The following is a 16803-nucleotide window of genomic DNA, read 5'->3' as shown; positions in this document are numbered from 1 at the left end:
GAATTTTTAGTACGAGTGTCTATCTGTTGAGAAAAGTTTATATAGTAGTAATTTCCATTTTCATCCTTTCCTTTGATGTCACTTTACTAGTACCGCGTTCGTCGCTCATGTCAAGATCGAATTAATGAAAATATGCTTCTATCCATTCTGAGTATCCGGCCCGACGCATCTCTGTCTCTTAGATATCTCTGAACAGGGGCTAGAATTCCAGCCAATCGGACCATTATTTATTAAGCTTTCATTATCAGGTGATCTTTTGCCTTGCATATGTCGATTAGACAGCGGGAGATTACTCTCCGGTAGGAAAAGAAGCGGAGGAATCTCCTCGACTTGAGTATTTATATCTGGAGTCAAAGTGTTGACATTGGGTGAGAATGAGGGCAAAGATATGCTGAGTGCATGAGTGGGTTCACTTAAATTACCAGCTGGACCCGACGACCTGATAGGCGCTATAGGATGCTTGAAGCTGAAAGTGGGTATCTTGGGTGATGAATTGAGTTGCAATTGTTGTTGCCAGGTTGGCCATCCGGGGGTTGAGTCTTCTTGTGCCTGAAAGGAAGAGGTATTGTTGAAGAAAACAAAGGGATCTTCGAATAATGGAATACTAGACATGGATGTCACTTTTTGAGACGATGGCTCGGGCTCTAGTGAAGATGACAGTGAGCGCGAATTGTCGGATGAGAACCCTGCCATTAAACCCTGCCATTTCTTACATGCGACTTTGAGTTGACGTTTAACGGATCGCCAGCGGTGGTCTTGGAGGAGCACATCGTCGTCGAACAGGCCGTGGAGAGCAGATCCGGCATCAAAGAGGTGTGCGAGTCGATCTTGCCAGGATATCTGTTCGCCCGGCGCGAGCTTAGCCAGAATGTGGGCTAAGGCTCGACCAGTGGCATCAAGGGCGAGGATATAGAAATGAAGTGCGGCTGAAGCTATGTTGGTTGGCTGGGCGGCATTTTGTTTTGCAACAGATTGAATAGCCGGAAAGAGCTGTTTAAGGCCGTGCATGGATTTGGAGAGTTTCTGGAAGAGAATGTCGGAGAGAACCGGCGGATGGCAGTTGCTTTGGTCCTTTCCATGAGGAAAAAGTAGTTGGATGGACAGAGCGTGATAAAATGCTAGTAGGGCAGATGCAGCCTTGCTCTCCAAATGTTGGGTCTGCACCAATGCGATAACATCCAGAATAGCGTCACGCGAGTCGCTGCAAATCTGCGCCAGACTGCGTCCTTGATGGAGCAAGTGATCCAGCCGGCGGAGGACTAGGTCCTGCCAGGGGTGTGACTCGGGTTGTCTGCCTGAAGAGAGCCGTGGATACAAGGCATACATATTTGCAGACAGCGAGGTGACATGCGATAGGAGCCAGACGGACTGTAGAGACGAGATTTGATGTTTTAAAGTAGAAAGATTATGTGTAGCACGGTCAAGCTGTAGTAGCATTGAATCGGCTTCCGTGCTGGCTGGGAGGACCTGCATCAGCCCAGCCGGTAGTAGATCTGCCAAAGACATGTCCATTTGAATGAAGGCCCAGGTGGTGATGGCCAAAGCTACCCAGCATATGTTGTGAATCACCTCTGCTTCGACTGCGCCATGATCAATCCCATTGATCTGTGTTTGGTTCCTTGAAGACGACTCGTGCAACTGGCACTTCAGCATGGTTGCGATACGACATGCATAACCAATATAACATAACGCTCGGCGTGAATGACAACGGCAGGCATGATACCATCCCAACAGCAAGGTGATCTGAGCAGTAATAATGTCCGCCTTATTAGCAGAGAGGAGGTATAATTGAGAGATAGCCCATTTCAGCATGCGATCTTCTCTGGCTGAATCATCACTGAAGTGATGAGCGTCAGCCAAGAGAACTCCCAAAAGAACTTGGTTTGCGGAGTCATTGCGTATTTCGCGCAGGAGGAGGGTTTTGGAGATTATGATTGATAGCGGGTGGTTGTTGAACCAAACCTCGAGGTGTTGGGTGATTAGAGAAGGACTGTATTCGTCTAACACATCAGATGAACAGGGCAGGGATTCTGAGGCCTCGAACATGCTATCAATTGTGTCTTGCAACATACATGCCCGGTAGAACCGTTCACCGGGTCCGAAGAACGGCTGACAGTCTAAATTTCCAAACTTTACAGCCACTGTTTCCACCAGGTCTTGGGTCAACAGCGCAAGGAAGGCTGGGTAAGTCAAAGTACCTGGCGGGGTTGAGGCATCGTGTCTCGCTTTCCCCGCGGCCAGGTTCCTATTGAAGGAAGCAACACGCTCATGAAAAAGGTTTGATGGAGCAGCGACGGGTTCAGCTCCGAAATTCTCGCGAAACATGACATCCAATTCAGCCATGACACTGATACTGATCGAAGCGGCCGCGCTATCGCTGTCCCCCACATTACTCCTGTTAGAAGCAGCAGCATCATTCTTATGACTACGAGGACGACCCTTGGGAGTCTCCAGATCGTAGACACACTCGATGGAGCGCTCGCGACAAGCTTTGCAGATGGTCTCGCCGGAGCAGGCTATTTTGCGAGAACGACAGAGGCCACAGCTCCGGCGTAATTCGGATGTCTTAGCCATGTGAGGTATTTGGGATGTAATATCAATGGTAAATCGAGTAACCATCAGGCATTTTCCACATGCTATTGGCACGAACAGGCGTTGTTAAGTGTGTGTTTATGAGATGGCGGTTCCTTTCTGCGTGGGAAGTGGAATAGTTGAATGAGTTGATCCTCGCTATGGACTGCTGTGATTGGTCGATATCTAGTGGGGACCCGCAAAGTGCCACTTTACCGTAAGTGGCACTTTGCGGGTTACTTACTTTGGCCTAGCGTAGTTGTTGCAAGATGCTATTGGCCCATTGCACGCAGGGGAATAGCATCTACAACGATGAAACATGTATATTGTTCTTGTCTAATTCTGCTATTCCAGTTCGCCAAAGAGAAACTTCATCGTGTAGTCTGGTCAAATCTGACTGGAAACTCGGCATCATCAATATCCATCCCCCTAGGTACACTTACGCTGCTTCTCTTTACATCATCGTCACCCAAATGAATACTCCGGATCGGTCCTATCAATTTGATGTATAGTATTGGCATGTTTGCCTAGCATTAGAGACGGTTTTATATATCTAGGTTGATATGCGCTAAAATTCAACTATAGGAAAACAGGAAAACTAAAGAGCGGAGTTTTGCACATGGATCGAAGCCTAGTCAGCCCTACTAGCCTTCTAAAACTTCCAATAGTTGGGTGAGCCCACAAGACGCGAAACAATGGTGACTACCGCGCCGCCAGTGAGAATAAATGCACAAAAATCAATGAACCCGTACCACTTTCCATGATCTGTAGTGAGCAGCGCGCCTGCGATTGGACTGCCGGTTAATCCACTATAATTAGACGTCGTTAGCAAATCACAAGCCAAACAAATAACATGATAGGGAAAAGGCATGAAGTAGGCTACCCTATGGAGCAGAAAGCCATCATCAGTCCGATTCTTACGCCGATAATGTTATGGGCTGGGGTAATTTGACCGATGCATGCGGACTGCAGAGAAATCAAACCACCGGAGCAGATACCGTAGAGGACTGAGAATGCGACGATGGCTCCGGGGGCCGTTATACGGTGGAGACAGAAAAGTAGGATACCGCAACTTAGTGATGCAAGAGAGATCATGTTGAATCTGCAGCGGGTTCGCGATTAGTTGCAAATTCAGATTATTATTGTAGGAAGTCAAATCACACACCGCCCTATACGATCGGATAATATACCAGTGAAGACACGTCCAAGGAAAGACCCGGCATTCATATAGGCCAGGAGATTATTCGCCGCAGCTGTGCTCATGCCATAACTCTCTCCGTAAGAGGGAAGATAGAAGAAGGGGATGAACATTCCCCAGAGGACGAGCAGCATCCCCAAGCTGAAGAGTATGTATGTCTTATTGTAAAGGATCTCCTTGAAGTCGACCTTCGAATCTTCACTCTCTCCTGGCTCCGGCGGACGAGTAATGATCAGAAAGCAGCTGGGGATGACAAATGCCAGGCTTATGAACCCACAAGCACGGACGGACCATCCAAAGCCAATCTTTTTGAACATATAGCTGATCAACTCGGTCCAGAAAATGCCTCCGAGAGAAGACCCCGATACGGCAAGGCCCAGGGCAATGCCTCGTTGTTTATCGAACCACTGGTTAATCGCTGCTATGGTAGGATAGAATCTGAGGTTGTTTGTTAGTATGATAAGACCTAGCCTCAGAATGCGTAAACTTACAAAAGAGCATTGGCGCAGCCAAAAGCAATGCCCTGGGCTAAGATAAGTTGATAGTATTTTTTACACACACTGGTGAGCATCAAGGAAGTGACATAGATCACGGCTCCTGGCACGAGCAGCCTCGTCGCGCCTACTTTGTCATACAAAGGACCGACCACCAGGCCACCGATGAAAAGCAGAAATATCTGGTGAAGTGAGTTAGGAAGATAGAGAGGCAAAGGAGGTATTCTGACCTGCAAAGATCCGATCCAAGCAATCTTGGAACTTGACGTTCCTGCGAGAAGGTCCTGTTCGTAATAGGTCTGGAATGTACCAAAAGCATTAAGAAACCCTGCATAGAGACATTAGAACCTCCTGATAATGAAAGATAAAAAATAAAAGGGTACACAAGCAAGTTACCAAAAGTTGGAAAATAAATGAGTAAGCCTCCTGCCACGATCAACCAAGCACGCGTGCTCGTGTCTTTCGATGGTATGGGTCGACTGCTATAATCATTGGGAGGCATCTTCAAGTGTGAGACAGAGTGATTAAGCAGGGGATCAGAGTGTGCAGCACAAGTTTGGCTCCAGTCTTCTACTTGGAGGAAAGAACCGAGTATTCAAACCCTTTGGCGGCTTGTTCCAAAATTGGCTCGCTTTTTTTATGTGAAGGTTCGAACAGCTCCAGAGGAGGTTGTGCACTCGGTGCAGAAGTAATACGACTCTGGTGAGGTGAGCATCATTCTTATATCAGTGAATTTTGCTGGAAAGTGAGTCAAGTAGATTCTGGAGAGGGACAGGAAAGTCTCCGTCGACTAACGGAAGCATACATAATAAGCATGGCGTAAAATCAAAAACCTCCGTTCCGCGGCGCAGGAAAATAAGTCTCTGCGTGATTATATGATTTTCTCCCCATCTTCTTGAATTATTTACTATAGACCCCGGCTTTGGACGGAGACTTATAGTCATGATGTGTCTTCGTCGTTGTAAATAAATATCTCCCCCTTTCTACGTCCAAGGAGGGTCTCCAACCTACATATTCTCAACTTATAGCACGATTCTTCTCTCTAAAGAACTATGGAATCCCCTGTCGCCTTCTTCGGCGCAACTGGCGGTTGCATCAATGCTTGTCTCGCCCATACACTCAAAAACGGCTACCACGCCGTCACTCTCGCGCGAACCCCGTCCAAACTCATTTCGCTTCTCCGGTCGCAGGACATCTCACAAGAGATCCTAGACACGAATCTCCGAATCATTCAGGGAGACGTTCTTGATTTGGATGCCGTCAAATCAACCATTTTGCTCACAGACAACTCAGAACAACCAACAGTTGTTCCCCATATCATCACCGGGATTGGGGGCCACCCGAAAGTCCGCAACATGCATATCGAATTCGATTTTCCCCATATCTGCGAAGAAGCTACACAGTCCCTGCTATCAGCTCTTCGGGAGATTTATACGGCCCATCCTCGGATACAACGGAATCGGCCGCTGTTGACCGTGATCTCGGGAATGGGGATCGATCCAAGCATGAAGTGCCAGGACGTACCATTCTTGATCCGCTGGCCGTTTCATACGTTCTTGCAGGTTCCTCATGCAGATAAATGGAAGATGGAGGTGTTGCTTGGGGAGGAGGAGTCGAGGCGGTTGTTTGCAGGAGTTGTGGTTGTTCGTCCGGGTAGTTTGTTAACAGGAGATCATTCGGTGACGTCGGGGAAGGGGCTGGACAAAGTTCGAGTTGGGAACAAGAAAAGCCCAGTGGTTGGGTACACGATTTCCAGGGCAGATGTGGGTGAGTGGATTTTTAAAGAGATTGTGGCGACGGGGGGGATGAAGTGGATGGGAGAGAAGGTGACATTGTCGAGTTGGTAGGACTGGTTGTACAACTAGAATGAATTTATTCCTTTCAGACTTGAAATGGATGGATGTAAACTATTCAAAGCCGCTTGCCCGCTTCATCTATCTTGTACAGCACGGCAATGTGCACGTTAGATCTTTGCTGCAACCTCCACGATAACTTCAAGCACTTTATCTGGTACACTCAAAAACGGTATATGTCCAGATGGCAAGCGCACAACATGATCATACTTTCCATATTGAACTATCACGTCCTGGTATGGTGCTGGGATAATCTGGTCCTTCTCGCAAATAACATATGTCTTCGGAACAGTGACATCGGCTGTGATATACTCCGGAAAAGCGCACATGGATTTCCACGTCTGTTGTTTGAACAGCAATAGCCATGCTTCATTGGCTTCATGGTCAGTGAGGTCATTGAACATAATGGATTTAGACGAGTCTTTGAGTTGGAGTATGCCGTCCTACAGAGCAAAGAACCTGTCCGAAATAATAAAGTACGACAACGAATTATCAAAGCGGTCGGGTTTCAAGGCCGGTAGCCTCGGTTTCCTTACAGACACAGTGATCCAAGACGCTATAGGAGGATCATTATCGTCATTCATAAAGCTTTTCCCTCGTGCAGGAAAGGCATAGCCGGCTACTGTGATGAGCGCTTCAACGCCTCCTTTCAATCCCCTGGCACTGCGCTCGGCAGTGGAATGGCCTATCACGGCCGTTGAAGCGGGAAGATTTCCGTAGCTATGTGCCACAATCACCACTTTTTTGCCTTGGTCTAGTACTGGCAGCAAAACTTCTTGCAAGGCACGGTGGTCATCAGTCATGTCAAGGGCAGTGTTAATATCTGCGTCTGCTGATGTGGCTAGTGCCAGAATGAAAACCTCATAGCCCTGTTGCCGCAGGAGTTCAACAACTTTCCTGTAATGTGCGGCGCGTAAAAGCATGCCAGGCACAAGCATAATAACGGGTTTAGATGCTTCAACCATCTCGATCTTTATTCTAAGGCTTTCCGACGTCGTTAATGCGTCGTGTAGAGCCGTACAGAGGTATATGGAGGTATTTATCTACGATGTCCAAAATCTCGCAACGCAGACTCTGCGGAGACTGACCAGTGCAACGCTTTCCACTATTTGTGCGTCATCTTCAGCTTCGGACAGTAACTTTATTTTTAAACATTGGGTACAAGTTGCTTCAGCTGCAGAGTGGAGTTCTTAGTCTTTTCTAGTGCTTATGTATTTAGCAAGTCTGCGACGCGTATTATTAATCCAACAATTGAGGCCATCAAAATCATGCCACCAAACTTGCGCTTCAATTCAAAAGTTGAAAGAGGAACATGGTGCAGGTCCTTACTTGCAAGCTCTTCTTTGCCTTAAAAAAAAGGGGGGGCAGAAAACACCATATATCCGTCGAGCAGGTAGGCATTATAATTTCTCTTTACTCCTTACTCCATACTCTGTAAGACCCACTGGACGGACAGTTACATGTACATGTAACAAAAACCATGAGCTGAACCTGTCTCCACCTAACACCAGGTTTTTGAACATACAAGTGTAAAAACATAATACTTTTTGACACCTTACTGCTCTGTAGAAATCAATACAGTACCTAGTTACGCCGTAAGAAGACTTCCAAAGCTCTCCAAGGAATAGGGTAATATGTCCTTATGCCGGCATCAATCAGCCAAATATAAACACTAAATGGCATCACTGGACTGTACCCTAGCCGGGCCAGCCCTAGTTAGCATACCAACAAAGTCAACTGACTAGAATTAGATTAGAACTGATTCGTAGCGGTCAGATGCGCATTGGATTTCCTTTCCTTGACTGGGGCAAGTTCCGCGTAAGCGCAACTGTTCTTAATCGAGAATGATCCAACAGGACCTCAGCTTTCTGTTTTCGGTTTTTATATAAAACTAAGAATTCCACTATATTTCCTCAATAAAAAATTATCGCAACTTCATTTTAAGCACTCAGCAACACATAGAGATATGACCGCTTCTGCACCCCTTCTTCCTCGCAAGCCGTCGGACTTCAAACCCGTCATCTCGATTTACAATCATATCTCAATCGCCGCGCCGCCGCTCGCTGTCTTCTCAGCTGTTCTCAATACTACTACCTGGTCCTCTTGGAACTACTACAACCCTAGTGCAACCATTTATTACCGCCCTCCGTCAAGTGTCCCCCAACCAAAACCATCCTTTCTCGACACTGTTGCTGAATCATCATCCAGCTTTCTTTCGCCCGGTTGCAAGTTCACAGAGTTTCACTGCAAGGAAGCAGAGGAAGCGGGTGTGGGGAAGCCTCAAAATCTTGAAATTGTAGCCATCGAAGAGCTGCAGTCGCAAGATGGGAAGAATGGATATCGAATTGTGTGGCGCTTGCTTGATTGGTCGGACTGGCTGATGAGAACTAGGAGAGTACACGAATTTGTAGCAAGTGGAAATGGGCAGACGGAATATAATTCTTGGACCGAGCTCGGAGGGCTTCTGGCTTGGATTGTCAAGTGGACATCGGGGGATCGAAAGATGAAGTCTCTTTTCGAAAAGTCATTTGAAGGCTTGAAGGTATATGTGGAATCTGAGGGAAATCAAGTCCAGTTTTTGGATAACTAATCAAACGCAACGAAGATCGTTCCATCTTGTTAATAGAATACATTCACACACCATGGTAACCCCTTAGTCTCGTGTCTACTTCGATCATTCAATATACATCCGCTGTATAGTTGGGAAATTTTATTTTATAAGGAATACAATCAACAGACTCAAAAAAATGGCTAGTAGATAAGAAGATGCCACTGCTCCTCTACAGTCAATACTTGTGAGCACTCACCGTTCTACAAAGAATAGGATAGCCCCCCCAAAGATCAAAATATCTACTTTTATTTATTGAGATTTCATTGGTACCGTGAATACACGCATTATCCAGGTCAAGCCTGTCTTAACCTTGTACTATCATTTTGATAATCCATGCAAACTCCCTTGTGAATTCGCACATTTTGGCGAACTTCCATTAGAAGAAATTATCTAGTAGGACTACAGAATTACATTAGCATGTTCCTACGGTTAAGAGTGGCTTGATGCTTGGCCTAATTGATTCCGCGTCCTCTTCTTACTTTGGTCCCAAACATGCCTTCACCGATGAACATGTCGTCTCTTCGACGCTCCCGAGAGCCAAGCAGTTTACTCTTGATCACGACCTCATTATTTTACTACCTGACCTTTACCCCACTATATAGATCCTTGCCAAGCCATTGAGGATGTTGATAATTGCCTGTTTGGGCATGAATTAGCGCGATGTTTTGCAGGCTAAAATGTGTACGTCGACAAAGCAAGTGACAACTATGATAGATGCAGGTCCGTGACATGCTCGTGCGCTTTCTGCTCAGACTTTACGCAGACACATGGACGCTGCTGTGAACTTTAAACACGCCCAGGCGCCCAAAGTGTGGAACAATGTAAGCAAAGCTGGATAACTTATTCGAGCTAGTATTGATGGTGCGCAACAATCTATCTATAGTTAATAACATAATCTTATCTTTAAAAGTGTCCTGACATTGTTCAATATCCATCTTGTCTACTTTCTGTCTGGCAAAAAATTGCGCAAATCTTCTTGTAAGCTTGCTGCTCCACAGACAGAAAAGAGACTGCGAAGCACAAAAGAAGGGGCATTATCATGTAGAGCATGCCTACTAAGTGCGCACTTACAAATCCTGGCATTCTAGACGTGGATAAGCGAGCTTGGTATTCGGGAAAGCCGTGATACAAACTGGGACACTGTAACTTCCAAGTTGTCTATCGAAATAAGATTTAGTCAAATCCCGAAAATATAAACGTCATCGGAAGCATCCGGCGACTTGTGCCGATATTCACCTTATTTGCATTGGATTTTATCCTAATTGCTCTTACCTTCCACTGCCATGAGGTGCAAGTGTGGTGTAAGAGCCAACTAGATCCGGCGTGGGAATCACTTTGGCCCCAGATACATACTACCCCCGTGGGGTACTCCACTTATCAGGGTTTTGGAACAACTGGTTCGGGGAAATTTGTAGACTCGATTCGTGAATAGACAATGTGCATTGGCATTTTCCAAGACTTTCCCCGCATGTTACTGAGAAGAGTTTGAGGAATAAATACTTGCCCTTTATCCTTTGATCTGGCCGGCGTTATGTTTTACCAGGCTTTTCTCTGACTAACGTAATCCACCCCCGAACCGCCACCACCACCGACCCGCTACTTCCGCTGAAAACGCGTCAAAATATTCAACCTTCTATATTTAATATATTAATATACCACTAATTCATAATAAAAATCGTATAAAATCTGAAGAATAAGAAGGATGAATTTTATTAGTTATTTTTAATTTATAGAATAAAAAAATTCTTAATATTGAATAAGTAGCAAAAATTTATAATATTTCTTAAATAACTCTCTAAGATTGACTAAAAGGCACCCAATAATAGTTTTAAATATGCGTTAATGGATATAAATTAACTTAGTTTGAAGAGGAATTGCTTATAAAATAGATATTAGATTTAAATAAGTGAGAATTACCTCTCTAATCTTTTATAATATAAGATATAACTAATATTCTTCTTTCTCAGTATAGAAATTAAATAGTTAGCAAGAACTAGATATATAAACTAGTTTAATATTAATTAAAGCTAAAATTATGATTTTTATAAAGATATAACTATGAGTATATTAAATACAAAGATTTAAAGATAATTGAGAAATATTTTGATTGTGTATAAAAGACTATAACTAAGTATAAAATCCTATCAAAGGATATTTATAACTTTAATAAGATTGGCTTTATAATAGGTCTTTATATAAGCGCAAAGATTATTATTGGAAGTGATTAATATAGCTATTTATATCTATTATAATTTGGTAATTGAGAATAAGTAATTGTAATTAAGACAGTTAATTTTATTAATTAGGTCTTGTCTTTATATATAATCTTTAAAGCTACTAAATATTTCTAGAAAGATTAATTTGAGACCCTTTTAGATAATTAGAAGATTAATATTAGTGATAATAAGTAGATAATAGATTAGATTAGTATGGATTAACTTATTAATTACTTTATTCTTTATATAAATGGCTGGATAATTAAATAATATTAAATATTGATTCTTAATAACTATAGAGGCCATTTAATTATTAAATTTAATTATATATATACTAAAAATAAGATTATTCCAATCTATATACTTTTATATTCTTTATATCTCTTATAGCCTCTCAATGTTAGCTATTTTGTAGTTTTAAAGTAATAATATAGAAAACTTATTAAGTAATAGATGAGACTTAGCTTTAATTATATTAATAAAATTGACTTTCTTACTATATTTTTAAAAACCTATATAATAGTATATAAAGCTAAGACTATTTAGAATAGCTTTAAAATAATTAGATTAATACTATTAGATCTAGATTAAGTTTATTAATAACTTATTATCTAATTAAAGATCTTAATATTATCTTCTTATTTATCTAGTAATTTTTAATTCTCTTATCTTTAAACATCTCAAAATCTATATTAATTTAAATAATAATTAAGTATAATTAAGTAATAAATTAATTAATATATGTAGAGCCTATTTAAGATTATTAATAAAGTAATTAGCTATATATTAAAAGCCTACAAGACTAGTATTAATGAGCTTCTTATTATATAGAAGAAAGTTTATAATTTATAAGCTGTAAATAAGAAAGAAAAGTAAAAGCATTAAAGATTTATAAAATAAATAACTTATAAATAAGGAATTATTAGAGAGAAAGCTTAGATATTTATAAATTAGCTAGTTAAAGCATTTTAAATTACTACTACTACTCTAGCCGAGCTAGAGCTTCTAGCCTCTTAATCATGTGTACGCCGCTAATTTCAATATAGTGAGTGTGGAATTTTCAGACATAGAAGGCCTTAATGCCCTAATTATACTAGTAATTAACTTTTTGTATATAATTATTATTTTGGGTTGAAATTTCGGGTTAAAATTAATATAGAGCGCGTTTTTCAGCGGAAGTGGCGGGTCGGTGGTGGTGGCGGTTCGGGGGTGGATTACGTTATTATAACCACCATATCCAATCACGTAAGTGCTGTCCACCATGGCCGGCGGAGCGAAAAAACCGGTGAACATCTTTCGCCTCAAAAACTTGGGTGAACCCAAGGAGGTCTTTAATTGGAGGCTATGGTTTGCGGTCATTTCATTCGGTCTGATGGGCGCCGCCCGAGGTGTTGATGAGGGCTTAATCTCAGGCGCCTTCAATTCCAAGGATTTCCAGAACTACATCCACTACGAGTCATATAGCAAAGTTGAACAGACCAACATCAAGGGAAATGTTACCGCTATGGTCCAAATAGGATCTATTGGCGGAGCTCTTTTGTAAGCTAAGCTCAGAGTATGCCCACAAGTCTAAATCGCTGACTCCTTCTTTACCCTGATATAGTGCGTTCTTAGTCTGTGATCGTATTGGTCGTATCTGGGCAACTCGTGAACTTTGTCTTATATGGCTTGCGGGAATCGCTATTTTCATGGGTAATGGCGGTAGCCTAGGTGCTGTCTATGCTGGTCGTTTTATTGCTGGACTTGGTGTTGGTCAGACAGTCGTGGTAGCCCCTGTGTATCTTGCAGAAATTGTAATTTGCCAAGCAGTGACACCTACATCCTTGTTACTACATGAACTGACTTACCAAATTAGGCACCTTCTTCGATTCGTGGTCTATGTACCTGTATCTTTACTGGCTTTGTCTATCTGGGCATCGTACTTGCTTATTTTGCAAACTATGGCTGCCAGGTCCATCTCGGCGATAATACTCACAACCGATGGGTACGTTTGTTTACCCCATAGAAATACATGCTTTCTCCAATTCTGACATCATCTAGCTTGTTCCCACAAGTCTCCATATCATGTTCGCAGGCCTCATTTTTCTCTTATCTTTCCTTCAGTGTGAATCACCACGGTACCTAGTCAAGCGCGGCCAGATTGAAAAGGCTATTGCAACCCTTTCAAAAGTCCGCGGTTTACCTTTTGATCATGAATATATCGTACACGAGATTGGCCTTATTGAGGCAACGCATCATGCTGAAATGGAAGCTACGATGGGTTCTGGGGCTGTCGGAATTCTCAAGGAAGCCTTCTTGGTTCCATCAAACCTATATCGAGTCTACCTCGCCTTTATGGCTCAAATCTTAGCTCAGTGGTCTGGGGCTGGGAGTATTACTATATACGCTCCGGACCTTTTTAAATTACTCGGAATTACAGGGAATAACGAGAGCTTGCTAGTCAGTGCTGTTTTCGGAATCATTAAGTTGATCGCCGCAGTTCTCTGTGCTCTCTTCTTGGTCGATGTCATTGGACGCAAGCGAGCCCTCTTGGTCGGTATCGGCCTTCAAGCTATCTCTATGATTTATATTGCTGGGTTCTTAACTGCCGTCCCCAAAATGGGTGTAGTCGATGGCTTCCAGCTACCAGTCACACAGAAGGGCGCTAGCGAAGGAGCAGTCGTAATGATCTACCTTTCTGGGTTTGGATGGGCTCTAGGTTGGAATTCCATGCAGTATCTTCTGACGGCAGAGTTGTTCCCCCTCCGCATTCGTGCTCTTTGCACTTCTATGGCCATGACTCTGCATTTCGCCAATCAATATGGCAATTCGCGTGCAGTGCCCAACATGCTCCTTCCCGTGAGCCAGGGTGGAATTGATCCTAAGGGTACATTTTGGTGCTTTGCCGCCATAACCATTCTTGGAGGCGTTTGGGTTTGGTTCAGTATTCCGGAGACCGCTGGCCGCTCGTTAGAGAGCATGGACCAGCTCTTTGCCCTCCCATGGTACAAGATAGGAAGGTTTGGTAATAAGGATGCGGAGGAGCGTGACCGATCGGTGGATTGCAAAATGGAGATGGCGGTGCAATCTTATGGCACGTCTGAGCATATTGAAGGAAACATTGGTTCAAGGAATGTTTGAAAACAACGATATATTACACGGCTAGATTAGCGTTTAGGGACGCAGATGGGTACATTAGCTGCTATTTAGCTCTTACCATAGGCGAGTCAATGTCCTACTGCACGCCCCTAGATTGTATGGGACAGCTTGAGTAGAAAGAGGCAATTTCTTAACTAGCTAGGTCAGAAGTTGCGGAAAGTGAATGTGAATGATAGCCAATTTATTGCTCTAGACTAATTTTGAATCTAAAAAGAAATACTTGTTGGAAACATGACCATTTGATAAGTCCCTAAGTGGTCCCTTTTAGAGGTGTGATGCAGTGATTTCCTACCTTTTATGATACCACCTGGGTATCAGAAGAGACAAAACGCCACGGCCAATGAATATCAATGCCTGTGTATTTGATGCTTGAGTTAAATAAAGACAATTAATAGAACCAGCTTACGCACTAGTGAACCAGCGAAGACATTTTACAGTCTGGGCATTACCTTAGGGATTCCAACATTAACCTGGCGGCGACAAACCCAAGACTAAAAAGAGATTGACTGACTCTGATATGATGGTGATCGAGGAGCAAGCCTTTTGACATGGGATAAGAGGATCTGGCTTGGAGCGGACTTGGAAATCGAGAAAATCATTGAGATTATTTTATAGTGTAATAAAATTGTTAATTAAGGGTTACATATGCATTGATACGAGAATAAATCTCTTAGGGAACTAGATATGTATGACATATTCTATCAAATACACCGTCTAACTATGTTACTACTCTTCGTGTTCCAGAAGTTCCGCTTGTCCTAACCCTTCTACTCCTGGGAAAATACATGTTCAATAAAGTGACGATACACACCAGAACCATTGTAAATGCTACTCCCGGGACTGGCGTATACGAGCATTATGGTCGTGGTGGATGAGAGGTAGAGTTCAAGGGCACGAGGGGTGAGAGGGGGCATGAGTTAACGGGGTACACTTGGTAGATGGCTTCCATACCCTTAGACAAGTGAGTGTTAAAGTGGCAGAGAAAGTGCCAAAACCCCCAGCTTGCCGGGTTCATGGTGACGGTGATCGACTGTCCTGGGTTGAGAGTGACGGTACCGGCGCCCAGACCGTTCATTACGACGTTGTTACCATGCCAGTGGGCAACATGGGTATCAAAACCCATGTCCCAGAGGTACCAGATAACGTTATCATACTGGCACATTTCGAAAGAAGGGTTGTTGGCGAATATGTAGCCGTTTATCTACCATCAATATTGGTTAGAATAATTCCCCTTTTTTGGGTGTACTGCCCTGCGATTGTTTTGGAAAGGTGATAAAATAAAGGGGAAGCGGTTGACAAGCTTACGGGAAAGAAGTTTGGAGCCATAGTCGTAGTGACGTTGGTCAGAGGGTTATTGATCAATTGCGGATACCAGATACTGACGTTTCCAGTGGAAGTGATGGTGGGATACTCGTACGTGAGGTTGGCGACATTTCCGGCCTGAGAAGGTAGGCGCGTCATGACATTCTGAAGAGCGAGGAAGGAGTTGGACTCCTGGTTATCACCAAACATGACAGTGAATTCACGGTACTGGGACATGACCTTGTCCATCATTCCCTGGTTGTATACGATGACGGGGCCGCTCAAACCAGCATCTTGGTCCTGGTACATGCTTACATATGAATGATACGAGTACAACTTGCTAGGATAGCCGGGATTAGGAGCATCGGTTTCAGGGACGAGCCTACATTGTTATTTATATTAGCACTTGCACTCGCAAAGGAACATATTCTGGGAGAGTATGACCATTTGTACACAAAACAGCCACCAGGGGGAACAGCGTCTCCTTCGGTGGGGAAAGATGTGCCGTTATAATACTGGCTGCCCTCGCTCTCCTTGGTGTAGTAGAGACCCATGGAGTGCATGCTGGCGTAAAAGTGATCCATCTTGTTGACAAATAGAATCTGCGCAGAATCACCGTCATGTTAGGAGAGAGATGCCATATGAGGTGGACAGAATCTGGATAACGAACCTCAATCATGTCGTTCACCTCCGCACGGAGGGTAGGACCCTGGTAACCCTGCCAGGCGGGCTGCTCGGTCTTTTCGGTGAAAGAGGAGTTGGTGTAGCCACGGAACAGAGCCTTGTCGAAGACGGTGCCCATGCTTTCATTAGAAGGGATGTAGCCCCAGGTTTGAGCGCGGAAAGACTCATTCATCGGAACACCAAGCCAGTTATCCCAGCCTACCAAAATCAGAAGACGAACCAAAAATAACCATGTATGGACTGGAAAATAATATGAGCAGCATAAGTCAAAGTATCAAACATACCGGTAGGCGCGTAGTTCCACTGGTCGACCTCAGCGGCAACGTAGTAACGACGAATGTTGCCAGAAAAGGAAAAGCCATTGGGAATGGTGTAAGGCAAGCGGTCATTCATCATTGCCTCGCATTGCGCCATGCTGTAGTTCTGCATAGGGCCGGCTATAGCACCGACGGCCGCACCCAGAAGGGTCGCGGACAGCATGTTATAGCGCATGACTACTATGCAATCTGTCGACGAGGAGAGCCTAATCAAGTTGAACTTGGAAAGAGAGGGGGGCAGGTCGATTTTAAACCTAGGATGGATTCGACAGTGAATGTCTATCTTGACATTAGGTAGACATTGCGCCGCCCCAAAGATAGGAACTGTAAAGAGAAACACGCGTGGCATGCATTAATGCATTATTAGATTCGTCAATTGGGTCGAGTTTATCACCCACGTGATTAGCAAACAAAAGCTC

General features: G+C 43.7%; 5 protein-coding genes across 5 annotated transcripts, besides 2 other annotated features; 2 read left to right on the top strand and 3 right to left on the bottom strand.

The window, feature by feature from the left end:
- Positions 1-418: 418 nt before the first annotated feature.
- On the bottom strand, positions 419-4765 carry UA08_04976 (hypothetical protein; the record flags this gene model as incomplete). The annotated part of the gene is made up of 10 exons (XM_020267306.1): positions 419-549; positions 714-2636; positions 2816-2843; positions 3015-3098; positions 3254-3380; positions 3455-3673; positions 3737-4207; positions 4261-4445; positions 4494-4591; positions 4660-4765. The coding sequence occupies 10 exons, from the start codon at positions 4763-4765 to the stop codon at positions 419-421; spliced, it is 3372 nt and encodes a 1123-aa protein (XP_020120163.1).
- Positions 4766-6226: 1461 nt separating this feature from the next.
- UA08_04975 (hypothetical protein) lies at positions 6227-7081 on the bottom strand (the record flags this gene model as incomplete). Its single annotated transcript, XM_020267304.1, has 2 exons — positions 6227-6559; positions 6653-7081. The coding sequence occupies 2 exons, from the start codon at positions 7079-7081 to the stop codon at positions 6227-6229; spliced, it is 762 nt and encodes a 253-aa protein (XP_020120164.1).
- A 1001-nt stretch (positions 7082-8082) lies between these two features.
- Positions 8083-8706, top strand: UA08_04974 (hypothetical protein; the record flags this gene model as incomplete). The annotated part of the gene is made up of 1 exon (XM_020267303.1): positions 8083-8706. The coding sequence occupies one exon, from the start codon at positions 8083-8085 to the stop codon at positions 8704-8706; it is 624 nt and encodes a 207-aa protein (XP_020120171.1).
- A 702-nt stretch (positions 8707-9408) lies between these two features.
- Positions 9409-9460: a repeat region (Identified by RepeatMasker using a combination of RepBase library and repeat library created with RepeatScout).
- An 823-nt stretch (positions 9461-10283) lies between these two features.
- Positions 10284-12166: a repeat region (Identified by RepeatMasker using a combination of RepBase library and repeat library created with RepeatScout).
- A 38-nt stretch (positions 12167-12204) lies between these two features.
- Positions 12205-14063, top strand: UA08_04973 (hypothetical protein; the record flags this gene model as incomplete). The annotated part of the gene is made up of 4 exons (XM_020267302.1): positions 12205-12482; positions 12547-12736; positions 12799-12927; positions 12984-14063. 4 exons carry the CDS (start codon positions 12205-12207, stop codon positions 14061-14063), a joined length of 1677 nt encoding a protein of 558 aa, XP_020120172.1.
- An 874-nt stretch (positions 14064-14937) lies between these two features.
- Positions 14938-16559, bottom strand: UA08_04972 (hypothetical protein; the record flags this gene model as incomplete). Its single annotated transcript, XM_020267301.1, has 5 exons — positions 14938-15282; positions 15387-15765; positions 15828-15985; positions 16054-16265; positions 16352-16559. The coding sequence occupies 5 exons, from the start codon at positions 16557-16559 to the stop codon at positions 14938-14940; spliced, it is 1302 nt and encodes a 433-aa protein (XP_020120169.1).
- Positions 16560-16803: the final 244 nt, after the last annotated feature.

Source organism: Talaromyces atroroseus, assembly GCF_001907595.1.
Source record: "Talaromyces atroroseus strain IBT 11181 chromosome Unknown scaffold_5, whole genome shotgun sequence".
Classification (NCBI taxonomy): Eukaryota; Fungi; Ascomycota; class Eurotiomycetes; order Eurotiales; family Trichocomaceae; genus Talaromyces; species Talaromyces atroroseus.
The sequence above is the reverse complement of the archived record's forward strand: the minus strand, read 5'-3'. Positions and strand labels throughout refer to the sequence as shown.